The sequence below is a fragment of the Panthera leo genome, chromosome E1 (genome assembly GCF_018350215.1).
Source record: "Panthera leo isolate Ple1 chromosome E1, P.leo_Ple1_pat1.1, whole genome shotgun sequence".
Lineage (NCBI taxonomy): Eukaryota > Metazoa > Chordata > Mammalia > Carnivora > Felidae > Panthera > Panthera leo.
In genome coordinates, this window is record NC_056692.1 from 29,940,813 (window position 1) to 29,962,020 (window position 21,208).

At 41.4% G+C, this 21,208-nt stretch overlaps 1 protein-coding gene across 1 annotated transcript in view; it reads right to left on the reverse strand.

Annotated features, from left to right (window-relative positions):
- The window catches only part of ANKFN1 (ankyrin repeat and fibronectin type III domain containing 1), a 299,871-nt gene that overhangs the window by 96,175 nt on the left and 182,488 nt on the right, over positions 1-21,208 (reverse strand). The window contains exon 7 of the mRNA XM_042915828.1: positions 20,310-20,423. Coding sequence (XP_042771762.1) covers positions 20,310-20,423 — 114 coding nt within the window. The remainder of the gene's footprint in view (positions 1-20,309; positions 20,424-21,208) is intronic.

Genomic DNA, 21,208 nt, shown 5'->3' on the forward strand with positions numbered 1-21,208 from the left:
GGTTGTCTCTGAGTGAGATTTTGAGATTACTGCAATGCAGCTGGGTCCTTGGAATCTCATAGGATGGGGACACAAATTCTAAGATGTAGACTTAAAAAAAGTTCTTAACAGCATTGACCTTTCTGTGTTTCCAAGCAACATGATCTCGTGAGTTCCTCCCATCCCCAGCTATTAGTCAGTGTTAATTCCTGTGGTCAAACCTAGTCCAAAGGGGGAGTAGAAACTTTTTTGTATCAATTTAGCCATCTCCACAGAATCTACTATGCTAATCGCTCAGGGGCTGGTTACCTTTATAACCAGGAAGGATACCAATACCATAGACTACCTCAAAATTTAGTTCCCTCTTCATTTTTTACCTGGCATAAATATTTTTGAAATAGGTAACAGAAATGAAACCTTTTACTAATCCAATAACCTAACCTTGGTATCTCTGATCCTCTCTTCCGTTTCTTTCCCACAAAATCTGTGAGTTGAATATAGTTTTGGAGATAAAGAATCTGATTGCTCTGTTCCTCCACTGTTAGGATAATACGAGAGCATATTCCTGGTGGGTCCGTGTAAGAGCTCCCATCATTTTCACGGGTGCCTTTATCCTAATCCACTAGGAATTTACAGCTCAGCTAATGCATAATAGGAACGCAGGCTTAACCAGATGTCTTGAAGAAAAGAAATGGAGGGAATAAAGTTAACAAATATGTATATAGGGAGGTAAAAATCTTATAAACACCTACAGCAATTTTCAGAAAGACACCCAGAATGTTGTGATGGGCCAAACAATATATGTGGCTATTTATTCTTAATAAAATGCTCTTCTAGAAAGTTCATTTTGAAAATATAGTTTCTGTCATTGCAATCACTGAAAAGGGTCTCTGGATGTTTTGCTGAACTCCAGCTCTGATATTATTCCAGCCTAAATTATGTCTGACATAGGCACAGGAGGGTCAAAATAGCCTATAGTTACTATAGCCAATAATTCTTGTGAAAGTGTTCTAAATTATTTCCTATCTTACATTTATTCCTCTGATACTTTGATAGTTCTGAGCTGGAAGAGATTGGACTCCCCCCTTTTAAAAAGATTTTTTTAATGTTTATTTTTTGAGAGACAGAGAGAGACAGAGCGTGAGCAGGGGAGGGGCAGAGAGAGAGGGAGACACAGAATCTTAAGTAGGCTCCAGGCTCTAAGCTGTCAGGACAGCTCAGAGCCTCACATGGGGCTTGAACTCTTAAACCGTGAGATCATGACCTGAGCTGAAATCAGATGCTTAACCGACTAAGCCACCCAGGCACCCCGAGATTGGATTCCCCTTAATTTGAGTCCACGGGTTTAGAAGTCACAATCAACTACAAAGAATCTACTGATCATAAGTAAGCTTTGACCCACAACTGTAGAACAACAAAAGCCTGAATATGTTTTAATATAAGTGGAGGTTTAGTATGATGTTATGGGTATAACTTTCGAGGAATATGTGTCCTGGCTTCATCACGTACTAGCTGTGTAACTTGGTCAACTTCTTAATTTTCCTCATCTAAAAACTGAGGATAGAGCCTGCCTCATAAAGATAAGATTGTTGAGAATATTAAATGAGAAAATGTACACAAAATGTACATTAGCTTGGGCATATAAGAGCTCAGTAAATACTTCTGACTATTACTGCTGCCACTTCTCCTATATTTCTCACATAAAACAGTCTGAGAACAGCTCTGTTCAAAATGCCGTGTTTGTAGACTGTTTTTATCAGATACAAATTTTCCTTACCCTAATAGAATAATTAAACCTGTTCCAGATTTCATGCCCATGACCGGGTTTGAAGGCAGATACTATTAGACACTTTTAACCCATCGAATGTTTATTTCTGGAACCCCTGAGCTAGGGAATCATCCACATTTCCTCCTCCCCTGCCTTTTTTCCCTCGCCATGTTTATTTGGTCCTGTGCCAGAAACTTCTTGGGGGTAATTCAAATTAGCATCCATTACAGATCAATCTAGAAAAGGTTGGTTATTTATTGTCAGGCGGATACATGAACCTTGGCAGTTTTAGAAACCAGAGCTAAAACGATCTTATAAAGTTCCAGTTAAATCAACACAGTGATGTGCTAGGTCTCATGATGACTTTCATGAAATTACCTCTGAAATGCTAAGTATTTTCTCACTCAGAACCTCATTCTAACTCTATAACTTATACCAAAGATCACACTGTACCTGCTCTTAGCCTTATAAGTCTTACAAAAGCCCTTGGCCAAAAGCAATAAAATTTGACCTGACCTAATCCGGGAGTTGCAATGGATAATGTGTGTATTTTTCATTCAATAATTTAATGTGGAAATTCACTGCATGTGTCACATATTCCCCATCTTAAAGAGAGAGCTTTTATGGTTCTAATGTTACGCAGAAATTACATACGTAAACACTCTTGTCATGTAAGACTCCTCACTTTCCTGATAGCTTCAGCAAGCGCTACAAAAGACTCCTTTGGAGAAAGTTGCTATTTCATATAGTGTGGGAGCCTGCTGCGTGAAATTCACCCACTATAGTCACAGAAATGATGGCAACAGATATTTTTTCCCCTGGTCCCTGGAAGATCTGAAATAATTGGCCCACCTGGGCCTACTGCATTATTCTGTCCTATTTGTCAATACGGGAAAAACACCGTGGACATCGACAGACAAGTTTTGTTCTCTTCCTCTCTTAGGTGTACCCTGGAGCTTTTCTTCTCCTGTGCGTGGCATGCAACGTGTCTCTCGACCTGGCCTTTTTCCTTAAAAGGCATCCCTTCGGAGCACTCTTCTGTCCGACAGCTCTCTTTCCTTCGCTTTTTCTTCTCTTGACTCACGGTTTCCCCCTGTGTCCCATGAAATTTATTTTTTTTCTTTTGATCCTTTTATTACATTTGTTTTGAGTAGATCCACACGGTTCAAAAATCAAAAGGTAGAATTGGTGATACAGCACTAAGTGTCCGTAAGTCCTCTCTGCCATCTGCCCACAACCCTCATCTGCTCTCTCCCCGCAGGCATCCACTGTTCTTGGTGTCTTCTGTATCTTTCAGAGTTTCTTTGTTCACACTCAAACAAGTTGGAATGTAGATTCTCCTCGCCCACCATTTTAACGTAACAGGAAGCCCACTATATGTATTCTTCCAACCCTTTTTAAATGAATTAATTAATGTGTTTATTATTTAAAAAAAACTTTAGTGTTTATTTTTGAGAGAGAGAGAGAGACAGGGAGAGAGAGAGAGAGACAGAGAGTGTGAGTGGGGGAGGGGCAGAGAGGGAGGGAGACACAGAATCCAATGCAGGGTCCAGGCTCTGAGCTGTCAGCACAGAGCCTGACGTGGGTCTCGAACCCACGAACCGTGAGATCATGACCAGAGCCAAAGTCAGACACTCAACCAACTAAGCTACCCAGGTGCCCCAACCTTTTTTTTTTTTAACTTATCTTGGAGATCTTTCCATATAAATGCGTAATGAGATTCCACCTTCTTTCCTATAGCTTCTGTATGTGGATGTGTATGACAATTTAACTAGTCCTCCATTGATGGAGTTTCTGTATTTTATACTGCATGTGACGCAATTTACTCTTACAAACAATGCTGAGATGAATAACCTTGTGCATATTTCATTTTAGAAATCTCTAACCGTATCTGTAGGATAAATACTCCTAATAAGGATTGCTGGGTCAAAAGTTGTTTGCAGTTGTAATTTTTTTTTTTTTTTTTTTGCAGTTGTAATTTTGATAGATATTGCCAAAGTGCCCTCCATAAAGGTCATAAAAATCTATTCTTCCATTAGCATTATGTGAAAGTGACAGTTTCCTGGACCCTGACCTACAGAGTGTGTATTAAAACTTTTGAATTTTTGCCGTCCTGAAAGGTGAAAATTGATACCTCAGGTTCGTTTTAAATTGCATTTCTTTTACAATGGGAGAATCTGAACTTCTTTTTATATGCCATCTGTGTTTCTTTCTCTATGAACTGTCTTTCCCTCATTTTTGTCTTATAGACTTCAAAACTATTTGTTTATCAGAAAGATGAGCCTCTGCCTCTTGTACGAAATGGTGTCTTTTTTGTGTTGCTTGTAGTTGTTTCTGCTGAAGACAGTTTTTTAAGATGAGGTTGAATTTACTCTAGATCTTGAATCATGGTAATAAAGGCCTTTCCTTACTCTAGTTATAATGGATTTCTCCCAGTTTGTTTTTCAGAACAGTTATGATTTCATTTCATTTTATTTTTACATTGAAGTCTCTGATCCCTTTACAATTGATGCTGCAAGACACTATGAGACATGGATCCAATCACATTTCATTTTCTCTGTTAAGTAGCCTTCTTGTTGAAGTCTACATCTTTCCCCTACAGACTTGTGATACTACTTTTATCTTATAGTAAATTCCTGCATTTAGAGCTACCTATGGAATTTCTCTTCTAATCCACTGGCATATTATGTACCAGTGCGGCACTGTGGAGTTATTTTGGCTTTATAATGTGTTAGTATCATGACCTTTATGGTGACCTCATCGTAATGATGATAGCATCATCTTAACATACATTATACATACATTTAAACAGCACATTATACCGTACAAAGCATGTTCACTTACACTGCCTCATTTGTTTTGATCCTTATAACATCACGTGGGGCAGCTGGAACTGGTACTTCGGTCCTGATTTCATACATAAAGAATCTGAAGCCCAGGGATGCCTGGGTGGCTCAGTCGGTTGAGTGTCCGACTTTGGCTCAGGTCGTGATCTCACGGTCCGTGAGTTCGAGCCCCGCGTCGGGCTCTGTGCTGACAGCTCAGAGCCTGGAGCCTGTTTTGGATTCTGTGTCTCCCTCTCTCTCTGCCCCTCCCCCACTCATGCTCTGTCTCTCACTCTCAAAAATAAATAAACATTAAAAAAATAATAATAATCTGAAGCCCAGAGGAGACAGAATGTTTGCCCAGGATCACAAACAAAGCTAGCAGGTGGCAGAGTGACAACTCGCCTCTTAGATCCGTCTTTGCCAATCCATGGTTCCGCTCCTTGGAATATCTAAGATCCTCTCTGAGTATCTACCAGAGAGCGTGTTCATTCCCATAGATTCACTCTGTGCTGCTGAGCTCTAAGCCTGGGCCGGATCTTTAGCTTTACCTAATCTTCCTGGAATTGAGGAAGACACAATCATGAAATCATAGAATGCTGAAGCAGAGGGAGACCTGAGAGGTCACAGACTAACCTAGTCATTTTATAAAAAAGAAAGGAAACCAAAGCTCAGAGAAGTTGTGAGCTTTGTTCCCAAGAGCATTTGGTTTCTAAGAAGTCAGGGCTAAGCCCGAACTCAAAGATAGTTCTTTTCACATGGTTTAATGAGGAACAGGAGGAGGTAAATGTAGTATGTACTTTACTGAAACTAATCACCTCCATGTGTACAAGCACCTCCAGGGCCAGAAATGACAGTCATGAATTCATGAATTCATGAATTCATTCATTCATTCATTCATTCATTCATTCGATGATCATGTACCATGTGCCAGGCACTGGGATTGTCATTGGGTTTATAATAGTGAACCAAGCACAGTCCCTGCCTTCAAGGAGAATACAGTCTAGAAAGAGAAACAGACATCAAGCATATAATATACGGATAAAGATGTAATTACAAACTGGGAGCAAGACTATAAGGGAAACTTAACATGGTGCTCTGAAAGAATACAACGGGAAGACCTAATTATTTATACTGCAGAGTCTGGGAGACTTCCCACTGCTCCCCACCCCCACCCAACCCAATTCCAGCCTGATTTGTGGTCCCTGATACATCTCTGTGGAGACCTAAGATTTCACGGATCAGGACTGAAGTTCAAAGAGGAGATGTGACTTACCCAGAAAGGTCGCTTAGTTCTAGTTAGAGCAGAAGCAGAGGACAATAACCTCCTGACTTTCTGGCTAGGGCTTTTGTATAAATGCCATCTTAAACTTTAAAAAAAGGTTTTTTTTTTAATGTTTTACTTATTTTTGAGAGAGAGAGAGGGTGAATGGGAGAGACATGGAGAGAGAGAGAGGGAGACAAAGATTCTGAAGCAGACTCCAGGCTCTGAGCTGTCAGCACAGAGCCTGACTTGGGGCTCGAACTCACGAACCACAAGATCATGACCTGAGCCGAAGTCCAGTGCTTAACCTCCTGAGCCACCCAGGTGCCGCTATAAATGCCCTTACTGCAAACCCATGCTCCACTACCAAAGTTCAGAGTGACATCACCCTTCACAACTCACAGGCTCCCAGGAGACTGGCACTTTGACCTAGTCTATACCATGCCATAATCAGCACACTGCATAGAACAGACAAACCAAGATTTTGACAAACGCTTGCCAGTGAAGCTAGGTATTTTCTAGAAGATAGTTTGTCTCATCTTCCTTGAGTGGTTCATCAGTTATTGTACTGAAGAATAAGCTGGACTTCCCTAAGCTGAGGGCACATTTTTATTTAGAGCTTAAAATACTTTGTAGTATAGCCTCAATTCTTTCTTTGTAAATGGGCAACTTTTCTTTGGCAGTGAACAGTGTGACCTCACTTCTCTTGATAAATTGTTTCTATCTGTTAATGTAATGCTTAGCACACACGTCATCGGAAGGAGAAATGGTTGATTAGAATAGAAGAGACACAACCCCATTTATTTAGATTTGTCACACTCTCTGGGTTTTATGCACCCATTGCTCGTGGATGTGTCCCCATTTAACACCTTGGGCAGTGGGATTAGATAGGGGTGATGGATGCCATTTCTCATTAAAATTAAGAGTTCCTTGACTCATTATGCTTTTCTCCACTTAACTTTATTTTTCTTTTCCTTGGGGATGAGTGGAGTGATAGAATTGGAGACTTTTTAATATTATTTCCATATCCACATTTGGCTATTTACAGCTATGTGACTTGAAGTGATGGAACAGTCAAGACTGGTTTTAAAATGGGGAAAAATTTTAATAGCACTCTCCTTTAAAGAAACATTCCAAACTGTAGGAAATGCTCTAAATACAGAGATGTTCGTGGCAGCAGCACTTCTAATGGTGAAGCAACTGGAAGAAACTTGAACAGCCAAGGATCAAAAAAAACCAAAAAATACACACTGATGAATTCCATGCCATATGAACGGATTAAAACAATGCTTCAGAACAAAAGTCATAACATGGGGATGTGAAGTAGAAGAGAAGAAAGCCAGTACAGCATAGTTGTCATTAACAATAGAGGTGGGGAGCGGCACCTGGGTGGCTCAGTCGGTTAAGCGTCCAACTTCGGCTCAGGTCATGATCTCACAGCTTGTGAGTTCAAGCCCCATGTTGGGCTCTGCGCTGACAGCTGGGAGCCTGGAGGCGCCTCGGATTCTGTGTCTCCCTCTCTCTCTGCCCCTCCCCCGCTCATGCTCTCTATCTCTCTCTCTCCTTCAAAAATAAATAAACATTAAGAAAAAATTTTTAAGAGTAGAGGTGGGGTGCCTGGGTGGCTCAGTAAGTTAAGTGTCCAACTACGGCTCAGGTCATGATCTCGCGGCTCACGAGTTCAAGCCCCGAGTTGGGCTCTGTGCTGACAGCTTGGAGCCTGGAGCCTGTTTTGGATTCTGTGTCTCCCTCTCTGTCTGTCTCTCCCTCAAAAATAAATAAACATTAAAAAAAAAAAAAAGAGCAGAGGCTCTGGGATGAAAAACTGGACTCTTACATGGCTGTAGAACCTCGGCACGTTCCTCTGTTTGCTTTAGGGTTCGTCATTCATGAGGAGAGAATAATGATTGTACGTATTCCATAGGGCTATGTGAGGGTTAGAAGAAGCAATGTTTCTAAAGCCTTGACTCCACACCTGGCATGTGCTATGGGCTTGACAAAAGTTCACCATTGTTAAATGTATGATCTCAACTTATTATGGGGTCCAAAATTACCAAAAGTTCCTCCAAGGAGTAGGTTTCTTTGGGCTGTAGGACTGAGGGTAACTGATTTGTTTCTTTGTTTCTATTCTGTTCTTTGCAGCGTTCTATAATTATGACACTGGTTTTTCCATTTGTCCCCAACCCTCTTTTCACCAGAAAAAAAACTTTGACCTTTACTGACCTGCTCTGTGTCTCCAGGAGCCTGATTCTTACACACGGCGTCCCTTCAGGTGGCAGCTCCTGATGGTGTCCCCGCCCCAGCGCTCCCCCATCTCCCTCCGAGTGTAGGGGTGATAAAGGCTTCCCCATCCAGCTAGTCCTGGGTGCCTTGCTATCCCTTGTCCATTCACGAACCCTGCCCACTTCTCTGTAAATAATCCCTTCATTAAAATTACTTCAGACTTCAAGCTGACTGTACTTCTGTTTCTGCTGGGACTCTGGCTGATAGAAGGAGCATACATTATTTTTTATAATTGGAAAAATTTTATTTGAGAAGCGCAAAGGACCACCCCTGCCTCCCACCTCCCAAAAGGAAGCAGTCCTCACGGCGTGGAGAGGCCCCTCAGCTTCCAGACTTGAGGGTGATTATTTTTGTTTCATTTTTGAGCCCTCACATGAAATTAGGCTTCAGGCTAGAACACCTATTTCTTAGAAAAACACACTTTCTCCCGGAGAGAAATTCTAGAAAGCAGTCGCGGACTATTGACAAACTATAATGCTGCAAAGGGATCTGGCCAAAAAGGGATCAAGAGAAAATCTCCAAGGGGAGAAGGTGGCCCGGAAGCGGCTCATCACCTGCAGTGCCAGCTGTGTGCCCAGTGGGGCCATCGTGGACAGAGCTGTGCCTTGAGTGGAGACCTGCCTCTGTGGCCACTGGAAACTCACCAGCCCCTGTGGCGTCTGGGCTCAGCAACGGCCAGGCTCCCAGGGGGTAAGTGATACAGTTTGTTCAGTCCGGGGGTGGTGATGGGGCTGGTTGGGGGGGCTGAGGGGGGAGGCTTGGCATGTCACCGAGCACTGCTCCGCTGTTAAATCTCCACTGGCAGGCTGACTTTTCCCCAGGAGGAAGCGTGGGGAGGAATCTCACAGTTGCATGGCAATAAAGAGCTGCCTGGTGGGCCTCCCTCTCGGCCAAGAGGCTTCATGGCTCCAAAGTTCTGGAGGGGTGTGTGAGGGGGAGGAGGAGAAATAAGCCACTCGACTCAGTACTGATGCGATCACCTTTGCGGAGACTTTCCGGTGGCAACCGCGTTGAAGACAGCAAGCTTGGGGGAGCCAGCAGGGTGCAGAAGGATGAAACTGAAGGTGGTGGGGGAGGGGAGGGAAATGGGGGTGGGGGGAGAGGAGAGGGAGGTGGAGGTGGGTGGCGTCCAAGAAGAACTGTGGAGTTGTGAAGGAAAGGGGTGAGCGGTGAGGCTCAGTAAAAGACAGTGTTGGACAAAGCCAGTTAAAAACTCCAGCCTCAGTGGGCCTTACTCTCTTTATACTGCAAAGTGAATTCTTATATTGGTGAGCCTTCTTTCCCCACATAAGCCCTCCAAACCCTACAAAGAGGGGGTCTGTGTTTATCACGTTCATTGTGACTCACAATGAATTCACTGAATAGCTAACTATGTAATACATATGTTAAGCCCTGTGCCAAGTTCTAGGAATACAGAGATGAACAAGACATCGCTGTTTACATAAGGCTTCCAGTCTGATGGGAGAGACCCATGGTGAAGACATGACCACACATGCACAGCCTGGTTGCACATTAGAATGACCTAGCAACTCTTGAAGGGTATCTGTGCTTGGGTCTCTGCCCTGCAAAGACTCAGATTTGATTGGTCTTGGAAGAGGCCCTGGCATGGACCCGAAGGTGATTCTAATGGGCAGCTTTGTTGGAGAATTCCTGTTCTAAATATACTCAGGGTTCCCATGAACTTCCAATGATGGTCAAATGAAATTTGGACAATAATTTGCTGGATGTATTAGATACTAGAGGCTCTAAAAAGTTCTATAATAAAGAAACCTATTTAAACTTAAAAATATACTGCAAAGATAAATAGATGTTTGTGATTTGTGAACATTATTTTGAAAGGCATGATAGAACTCATTAGGCATGATTTATATGAAATACTTAGAAATGCCTCTCTGAAGAAATGACCTTAAAATTTTTTTTTAACATTTATTTATTTTTTTTTATTTTTATTTTTTTTTTTTTTTCAACGTTTATTTATTTTTGGGACAGAGAGAGACAGAGCATGAACGGGGGAGGGACAGAGAGAGAGGGAGACACAGAATCGGAAACAGGCTCCAGGCTCTGAGCCATCAGCCCAGAGCCTGACGCGGGGCTCGAACTCACGGACCGCGAGATCGTGACCTGGCTGAAGTCGGACGCTTAACCGACTGCGCCACCCAGGCGCCCCAACATTTATTTATTTTTAAGAGACAAAGAGCATTAGTGGGGAAGGGGCAGAGAGAGAGAGGGAGACACAGAATCCAAAGCAGGCTCCAGGCTCTGAGCTGTCAGCACAGAGCCCGATGTGGGGCTCGAACTCACGGGTGGCAAGATCATGACCTGAGCCGAAGTCACATGCTCAACTGACTGAGCCACCCAGGCGCCCCAAGAAATGACTTTTAATAGAGATCTGAACAATCAATGGTCAGGGAATGGGGGGAACAGTTCCAGGCAGAGGGATCATCATGTGCAAAGGTCCTGTGGTAGGGGAAAACTGCTTTAAGAACAGAAAGGTGGTCAATGCTACCGTACTGTAGGAGGTGAGGGGACAAAAAGACACAATTTGTGCCTTCAAGGAACTCATCATACCTTAGTAAAAAACTCAAATATTCCAAAAACTTCTATTACTCTATGGATCTATGATTTTCCAAATAAAACAGGAAGAAGAAATCAGTGTCAAGAATAATCCTTCACCAGCTGATATAAAAACCCATTTCATGTTTGTCCCTAGGTAACTTACATAATTTTTGGAAACAGCAGATATGCTTTCATAATGTTGGCTTAGGGTAATATTAGTATTAGGTCATGTTTACTAAGCATAGTCTGGGTAACAGGGAGAAGTGACCTAGAGATTGAATCAAAATGCCAAATGGCACCTATGCCTGCCTATCATTTTTCTCTTCAAATCCTTCAAAAGGGAAACAAGGTACAGTATTTAAAAATATATCCATTAGCTAGAAAACAAAGTGAGCCTACATGCCCATTTTCCACCTCCTTGTTTCCTCCTTGATCCTTAGCAGCCACTAACCTGTTCTATATTTCTATAGTTTTGTTATTTCAAGAGTGTTCTATACATGGAACAATATACTATGTAGCCTTTATTCACTGGCATTTTCACTCAACATAATCCTCTAGAGATTCATCCAGGCCATTGTGTGTCCTGATACTCTGTTCCTTTTCATTGCTGAATATTATTCCATGGTACAGACATACCACATTTAGTTTAACCATTCACCACATTGGATTGCTTCCAGTTTTTGATTATTACAGATAAAACTACTATAAACAGTTGTGAACAGGTTTTTATATGAACACAAGTTTTCATTTTTCTGGAATAAATGCCTACCAGTTGGTGGGATGTATGGTACTTGCATGCTTCTTTTTTTAAAAAAGATTGTCAAACTGCTTCTCAGAGTGCCTGTATCATTTTACATTCCCACCAGCAATGGATGAGTGATCCCATGTCTCTGCATCCTTGCCATGTGGTGTTGTCAACTATTTTCAATTTTTTTTGCTGCTCTGATTGGCATATGGCAATATTTCATGGTGGTTTTGATTTGTGTGTCCTTAATGCAAACCCAGTGAGTTATTATTATAAAGTGGAACTTGAGTAGATGGCACTTGAGGAGGGAAAATAGGTGCTACTCTTGGGAAAATAGGTCCTACACTCTGAAAGGATCATTTGAAACAAATTTTGAATATGATAATGGCAAGTAAGGTAGGAAAGAGAAAAGAGGCTATTAGAGATTTGAGGAAAATACATAGGTAAGGAAATCATAGTACACTATCTGACTTTGCAATGTCAAAACTTACACATTCAGTGTAGACTGCACATAGTGACTTCCTTCCAAAAAAAAACAGGATGGAAGAAGTAACTTTACAGTGGAGAAACCAGACAGACACATCTCAGCCAGGCAATCAAGGCCAACATCAATAGTGATGAGTCCTGTTGGGAGCATGTACTCTTGATATGATGGGTTGAAAATGGCTAGCTAAAACTTTATCTCTGTGGTCTTCTGCCCCCAAACCCATATCCCTAGTCTAATCATGAAGAAAGATATCAGTCATGTCCAATAGAGGCACATTCTACAAAATACCTGACCAGTCTTCCTCAAAATTATCAAGATCATCAAAAACAAGGACAGTCTGAGAAACTGTCGGCCAAAGGAGCCCAAGGTGGTATGATGTGTAAATGTCATGTAAGGTCTTAGATGGGGTCCTGGGACCAAAAAGAGACATCAGGTGAAAACTAAGGTTACTGAAAGAGAGTAAGGACTTTAGTTAAAAACAACAACAACCAAAACAAAAAACAAAAAAACGAACCAAAAGTGTGCACACTCATAATAGTATAAACATCGTTGACTTAACTAAAAATAGAAATACAATTACGTTGAGAGAATCAGGGACTGTAGATGAGGGTGGTATTATGAGAGAGTTAAATTCTTTTCTGTTATAGTTATAATTGCACATATAAGACCTGCAATTGATGTATCAAGTAAGAGCCATAGAAGCATATTAATTAAAGTAGACAGGTAATTATGAGAACTAGAGGAATTAAAGCTGGCTGGCTCTGAAGAGTAGGGTAGGAATAATGGGGCAAATAACTTTTTTTTTGTATTATAAACCCTTCAGTGCAAATTTGTTTTTTAATCCCATTCTTAGATCACTTTAGACAAAAATAAAAATAAAAAGTATACATAAAAAGAGACAGACCTTCTGTTCGAGTAAATAAATATAACTATATACTCTTTATGAGAGATAAATGTGTCTGAAATGTCATGGGAAGGATGCACATAAAAAGATGGAAAGACAGCAGGCAAATGGGAAGAGAGAAAGCACAGTTAATCACAAACAAAATAGTTGAAGCAAACAGCGTTAAGCAAGACAAATAAAGCAGCTTCTCAGAGATCAAAGATCAAAGGGACAAACACTTTGGAAAAAGACAGGGATTTAAACGACATCTACACATTCACACTATATACCCAATGGAGTTCACACATTCTTTTCAAACACCAAATCCAGTGCATATACACGGATTGATTGGCTAGCTACAAATAAGAGTTTTAGAATATCTCAACAGTATACAGAGCACATTAAAATGTTTTCTTAAAATAATAAAATTAGAAATCAATAATAAAAATATAGCAAAATATATGGTCATTTAGAAGTTTCAAATGGCTTGCCTAAAAACTCTGCTTAAAGTGGGAATTACAAATTGTTTAGAAATAAATGATTATAGCACCTTGCTTTAAACTTTCTGGATATGAACAAGATAGGGGAAAATTTATAGCCTTAAATACATGGATTGGAAAATGAGAAAAAGGAACAAGTAAATGAACTTTTCAAATTAAAAAAAAAAAAAACAGGAAAGAAAGAATAAAGTAAACCAACAGAAAGCATCAGGAACTGGCAAAGCTAAAGCCAGAAATTAATGAATTAGAAAATAAGCAAGAAATAGGTTTTATGAATTAAGAATGTTAGTTCTTCAAACAAACCAATAAAATAACAAAAGTTCAACAATTGTAAAAGAAAGGGCACATATACATGACTTTTGAAATACTAAAGGGACCATAATCACAGAGGAGATTTAAAAATTATGTTCAATGCTATATATCAATAATCATAATCCAAATTCCTTAATTTGGTAAAGGCTGTCTACCAGAAACCTCTCCTAGAGATCATACGTAATGGTAAAATATTAGGCGTCCCTGGGTGGTTCTGTTGGTTAAGTGTCTGACTCTAGATTTTGGCTCAGGTCATGATCTCGTGGTTCGTGGGTTTGAGCCCTATGTCTGCATTGATGGTGTGGAGCCTTCTTGGGATTTTCTCTTCCTCCCTCTCTCTCTGCCCCTCCCCTCCCCTGCTCCTGCACACTCTCTCTCTCAACATAAATAAATAAACTTAAAAAGATGGTAAAATACTAGATGCGCATTGACAAAAGCACGTAGGAGAGAAGGATAGCTACTGTCCCACTTACTGCACACAATGTATTGGGAATCAGAAATCACATGGATTCTCGTTAATGAAGTGAGATCCAGGAAAGAATGAAAAGTACTGGAAAGGACAAAATGATCCTTACTTGAAGATGATACAGCAAAAAAAGCATAAGATGCAAGACAATCTACTGAAGAAAAAAAAAGTTACTAACAGAGCTCAGCAAAGCAACCAACTAAAGATTTCTTTTGAACTAGCATTAGCTCTTCTATTGTCCTACAATAGCCAATTAGAGAATATCTTGAAAAGAGAGTTGATTCATAATAGTCATGAAACCTGTAAAATATATGCGGCATGAAACTTAATGGGAAATGTAGAAGGCCCATATAAAGAAAATTATTAAACCTTCCTGAATACGTAAAATTCAACTTGATTAGGAAGACATGTCATGGATGGAAAGGCTTTCTCCAAATTAACTTAGGAATATGATGCTACTCCAATAAGATTTTTTCACTTAAACTTGACAAGCCAATTCTAAAATTCGTTTGGAAGGGAACATGTGTGCAACTGAGACATTTTGAAAAAGATTACCCTAGGGAGGGACTCGCCCTACCAGATGTTAAAATATACTGTAAAGTTACTATATGGTGTGAAAATTAATAAAAGGAAATGCCGTTTAAAATGGATTGGGGAGGCCAGAAGGGGGAGCTCTCACACCCTACCACTCATTGTCAATTACAAACCCAACAGGAAGTCTCTGGTACTTCAGCTACTGCTTTACTACCCCAGCAGGAGGAAGAAAGGTTTTTCTCTTGCCCCAGCAACAGCTCAGCCAATGAGAGACCTCACAACTCAGCCAATGAAAAGCCGCTATACTTCAAACTCCCAGTTTACTCCAGTGGATTTTTGGTTTATAACAGCTCCTCTCAGCTTCCCCCGCTTTCCTCTTTGAAGAGTGTTCCTCTGCTTTGCTCTTTGGACTTGTTGTAGCTTGCTTATCCCGAGTTGCAACCCTCTACTTTCGCTAAATGAACCCAGTTTTGCTGGTGAAGTAACTGGCAGTTTTATTTTTAAGGTTAACAATGGGTGTAGATAAAAAAACAAACAAACAAACAAACAATGGGCGTAGATAGGTGAGTGAGACAAAGAATGTGAATGCATAAACCTTCCCACTTCTAGTTAACGATCCCAGAAGGAAATATTGTTGCAAGTAAAACAGAGACACATACAAGGATTATAACATCATATAATAGAAAAAAAAATGGACACAACCTATGGCTATCAGTGGAAGAGTAATGAGATACATTATAGCACTTCTAGCCAGGGAATAGGAATACTATACAATTGTTAAAAAGAATGAAGAGGCGCCTGGGTGGCTCAGTCCGTTAAGTGTCCGACTTTGGCTCAGGTCATGATCTCGCGGTCTGTGAGTTTGAACCCCATGTCAGGCTCTGTACTGACAGCTTAGAGCCTGGAGCCTGCTTGGGATTCTGTGTCTCCCTCTCTCTCTGTCCCTACCCCACTCATGCTTTGCCTCTCTCTGTCTCTGAAAGATGAATAAACCTTGAAAAAAAAATTTTTTTTTAAAAAGAATGAAGATCCAAACACACTGACACAGAAAGATAGATTGATATGTATGCTACATTGTTGAATTAAAAATAAATGTAGTTGTAAGATTACACGGTGTGATAATTTTATATTAGAGCACACAAACAAAACCATACATCTGTGTGCTTATACATGCATGTACATACATCAAGAAAAGATTTATAAGGACATACACTGGACTCGTAACAGAGATTAATTTAGTGATAGGGGTGTCACATTGGAGGAAAGAGTAAATTGTTTTACTTTGTCTTTTATATAACCTGTACTTCCTTGTTTGCAGGTTAAAAACCTAAGTGAGGAAAATGCAAAAAGACTATGTTTTACAACATATATTATTATAGTGTTGCTGTTCCCTCCCTCTCATTGGACCTGCTGTTTTTCCTCCTCATACATTTAGCTGCTGAACTTATTTCCACATTTTCACTTGCATGCAAAAAATGTTAATCCGCTGAGTTTCATGTCCTTCAGACGTAACATCTTCAGCCTCTCCTAGTTGCTCTCATCTGCAAACCTCTGGCCTCACCCCTGCCCAAACGGGCTAACTAAAATGATAAATCCTTTTGTTTCGTGGAATTTAATCCCTTCAATCTAGTAATGAGGGTAGCCTCCTCATATTATGATCAGATTAATTCTTCAATTAATTAAACATTGACAATAATTCTAGTCTTTAGAGCAATGAATTTTGTTGGTAGGCAAAATATCTTTCTAATTATAAGGTGGAGGGAAAAAATAATAGAAGGGGTAAAAATAATATAAATACCAAGCAATGTGCACCTAAGTCCCAGGAGGTCAGGTTTTTCTTAAGTCTTGTGAAGAGATGGCCCCAGTGATCAAATCATGGTCAAGTTCACACTATTATTATAAATTATCAACCCCTAGGGTTTCCATGTACAAATGGTGGACTCTCTTTCCTAGAAGCTACAGTGCTCCCAGACATCTCTCTGGAATTCTCTAACTTCCTTTCTTTCTGGCAAAGAAGTTGGAGGTAGTGGTTGGCAGAAACACCGGCCTGGGCTTTGCTGGAGTGGATATAATACCAGGTCCTGGCAATCTCTGCAAGGAGAAATTTTTTTTCATTTAATTTAATTTAATTTTTTTTTTTTTTTTTTTTTTTTTTTTGTAGAAAATGTCATCAAAGGCAGAGCAGTTAAATGGTTTGCTATTACAAGCCTTTGTAGGAAGGAATTAGGGTGGTGGTTTCTAATCTGCTGGATGACACGGTGAGAAAAGATGGGGAAGGGCCCCAACCAAACCAGTGTCCTGCCCACACCCACTGGAACAGCTACTGTAGCGTCTCATCATTGGCAAACCCCAAAGGGTGCCACGTCAGGCCCTGCTCTAAAAAACACACAACAACAACAACAACAACAACAACAACAACAACAAGAAACAGAAAAGAATTCATCCTATGGATGGAAAACAGATGCTGCACTGCACCTGTTAGAGGTTACCTTCCTTTCCATTCCTAACCCAGCAAAGAGCAGCAAAATCACTTTTGCAAATGTTCTCTGCTTTGGGGCTGCAGAGAAATGACGCATCCTGTGCAGATGAGAGCTTCAGACAGGTTACCCAACGCAGCGAGGAGAAAATGTGAAATGAGGTCCTGGCAATTGTCCAAAGCATCAGAGCATTTGAAATAACTCTAGTCTGGCTCTGTAAACCATGAAAATTGGTGAGATGGGACCAAAAGATGCAAGAGCTCTTTGAATCCAAGAAGGAAACACCTAGAAACAGACAAGTCGTTCCCTTAGCCTCATTTTCCTGCATTTAGGGGAGAGGCAGGCAGAAAACTCCAGTGGGTCTTACTCAGAACTGTTTCCGTGGTTTTAAACTGAAATTGATGCCTTTAATGTCCAAGTTGTGATGACAATCGGCCTGGTTGCATGGCCCTTTTCATCACCAGGGCCTGCACAGGGCTTGTAAAGAGATGCTCTTAAAAAGATTTCTGGATGTCAACAAACTCTTAAAAAAAAAACAACAACCCCAAATATGTTGATGAGTTGAGCATATGCAAGTGAGGAACCAAAGGATTCATATTTTCTTTCAAACACAGCCTCAAGTATGAAGGGGAGGACATCCGGTTGTCAAAATAGGCTTGAGGTTTTGTGAACCCAGAAATTCTAGAGAGCAGGGTGAGATTTGTTCCAAACCCTAAATACTGCAGGGTTAAGTCTTCCCTCTAAACAATTAGATAACTGACATCTCATTCCGTGGATTTCTCCCTTGTTTCTTATTTTCTAAAGCAAACAAAATAACTCGCCTTGTTTCAGGGTAATTTTGCTAATATTTCCATAATTAAATAATTACTTCAACTCCTGAATTAAAAACTGTCCCGTCTCCGGGTACAGGAGGCTGCCAGCTGTTTTAAATAACCCTTGAGAGTGGTCAGGTTAAGGACTCAATTTATGACCTTATAAATTAACACAAGGAAACCTACTCCATAATGCAACAGACAATTCTATTTATAATGCTTAATTAATCCCCTCCAGTCACCAGCAGAACCCACTTGTGGCTTTCATTTCAACCTCACCCAAACGCAAGTCTCCTGAGATGAGACGTGTTAATATGTGAATGCTGATAGAGTTTGCAGGCCTCATGGGCGAGTATTAAATAGCGGACGGGTCTGGATGAATCAGCTTCCGATTGTTCACTAATCAAATGTAAGAAGAAAATGGCAAGTTTGGCAGCACTGACGAAACCCTTCATCAAAAAACCTGAGCTGGAGCGAGGTAGAAAGAGAGGAAAATGCCCAAGTCTGACACTGCCCGCGAACACTAGCTCTAGACTTCAGGAAATCTCGGCAGAACAGAGACCCCGACAAAGTGTCAGAATTGTATCAAAGGATGGCTGTAGGAGGCTGTCCTGGGTGGCTTCATTTGTCTGGTGTCACCCGTACCCCGAGGCTGCTCTTTTTGATAAGAAAACTCAAAGTGGTAACCAATTCTATGCTGCCTTACCTAAGGTATTACAGAGTGGAGTCATCTGGAAAATCCCAAGTATCTCAGAAGGCTACAGGGTGTGGGCAGAGTCATTTCTGCAGACAAAGAAGATTCTCCTGGGACTAGGCCCTGGGCGGGAGAAAGGAATCACCGCTTGAACAGGAATTCTGCCTCGTGGCCTGGCGTCTTGGAATATGCACGGACGGCTTTATCAGGTTTTCGGACTGTGCAGGGTATAATCAGGAAAATGACTTTCTCCCTTTTTTGTCCACCGTGTTCAAGAATCAACATAACGTGATATGTGCAGCTCTACTGGCGTCTTTAGCCAAGTTCCTTAACCTCGCCGCCTCGGGTTCCTCATCCACAGAGCAGAAGTGCTAACTGTGCCCATCTCCAGGGTTCTTGTGAAGATTACACAGAGCTAATACACACGGAGGTTTTAAACAGTGCCTGGCATACAGTAGGCGCTCCGCAGCCTCGACTCTTCTTACCGCAGCCTCGCTCTGCTGCTTTCTCCTCTGGACTCCCTGTCTTCCCTCCAGGTGCTGCTGTAGCAGCCACGTCAGGCTGCCAGCAGCTCTCCCGAAAAGCTTCCTAACTCACTTCCTCATTCCAGGTCCACACCTCTTCCAATGCATCAGACACAGTACTGCAACCTAAGTCTTTCATAGTCTACCTCCCATCCTGTCCCCCTCTTATTCAGGGGTCTGCAGAGTTCATCATCTAATGTCGAAACTCCTTAATCTTGAATTCAAGTGTCATTGTACCCCTGCCTCCTGCCCTAGTTTCTCTCTCTGCTCTTGCATTTCACGGGACCTTCTTGTGAGCCCTCACCTCCCCTGGAGCTATGATCTGTTCCCCTGCTCTCCTCTGCCTGTTCTAGCATGTTCTTGCTCTTCAACTGTGCTCCCAGGTTTCTCCACTTGGAGGCTACCTCCCCCTCCCACCAGCATCTTCTTTTTTTAAAACATTTTTAAAAATGTATTTATTTACTTTGAGAGAGAGAGAGAGCTGGGGAGGTGCAGAGACAGAGAGAGAGAAAGACTCAGAGAGAGAATCTCAAGCATGCTCCACACTGCCAGCATGGAGCCCGATGTGGGGCTCGAACTCACGAACTGCGAGATCATGACCTGAGTCGAAACGTGGAGTCGGACGCCTAACTGACTGAGCCACCCAGATGCCCCTCCCCCCCAGCATCTTCTGGTCCAAATCCTAGACATCCTTGAAAACCAAATGCCACCTCGACCTTGGAACTTTTCTGATCCTATCATGTTACTTTCCTCTTTCTTTTCCGACTCCCAACATCTTTATCTGTTTTTCTTTTAAATCCTCAACCCTAGTTACCTGCTATTACAGATATCAATGCATATGCCTCTTAGTATGTTCCATTTCCCACCCTCTGAGCTCCTTGGATTGAGACTGATTCTTCAGTGTGTCTTACTCAGTCTTGTCTCCATCGCTATGCTATGCACAAAACAGGCCCTCTGCAAACAAGAATGGAATTATTAATATTTTGGAGAGTTTTGGAATAGTGACAGCCTGGTCCTGCAGTTCATGCTTCCTGTGACTTATTCTCAGTAACCCCTTGCTCTGTACGGGAGTGCCAATGCAAATATGTCAACTCAAAAAGTAAATGGGATTAAAAAATCCTATCAGCAGCAGAAAAAAAACAATGGATTGTTTTTTAAGAAGAAGCAATGGGGAAAAAAAAGAAATCTGGAGTCCAGTACCTTTATATCTGGTCACTACAGCTGCGTTGACACTAAGAGGCTCTTGAAAGCTGACAGTGAGTGATGTGCTGCTGGTCACCATAAGACAGGCGTTGGTTGGCACCTCGGGGGCTCCTGGGACAGAAGGAAAAACATAAGGATCTTAACATCGCAAATCCTTTTCAAACAACGTTCCCGCCTCTTCAAAGGATACCCTGAAACACACACTATGGAAACATTTGTTTGTAGAGCCTAATAGCTTTTGCTTTTGAACATTTTCATTAGAAGTCTCAATGGCCTTTATTTGTTGCTATTGTGATCTTATTTGAGCATTAGAACATCTTCTGAAGGGGTAAATAATACCAGTTAAGCCTTCCCAAAGTATCCTGGAAACACAACAGGAGATTGACCTGGACCAGTGGAGAGGAGGCCAGAAAGTGTTAGCAGGAACTGTTGATAGAGACTGGTACATTTCATGAAGTATTTTCATGTAAATCATTGAACTGGAGCCTTTTTGCAACCCTGTTGGGTAGAAAGGGCAAGTAACAGCGTGTGCACGTTTAGGAGGAAGAAACCACAGTCTGAAGAGACCACACTAACTTGTTCAAGGACGCAGTGAAGACACAGCTAAGACCAAAGCCCGTGGCTTCCGATGCCCCGTTCTGGGCTCCTCCCCGTGTGGAATGCTCAGGGCCTGGCTCTCATGCTGCCTCCTATTACATCAAGTAACATTTTCTGAGAAAGAATTCATGGACGAATGTCATGCCCATTAACCTCGGGTTTTAAAGGACTCCTGATAGTTTTAGGTGTTCCTTAACACCCAGAAGGTGTTTTGTGATTTAGAAAATTACCCCCCAAATGGCTATAAGTCTAAAACTATAACTACTTCTAGTATTAATCTGTGTCCTAAATGAGGCACA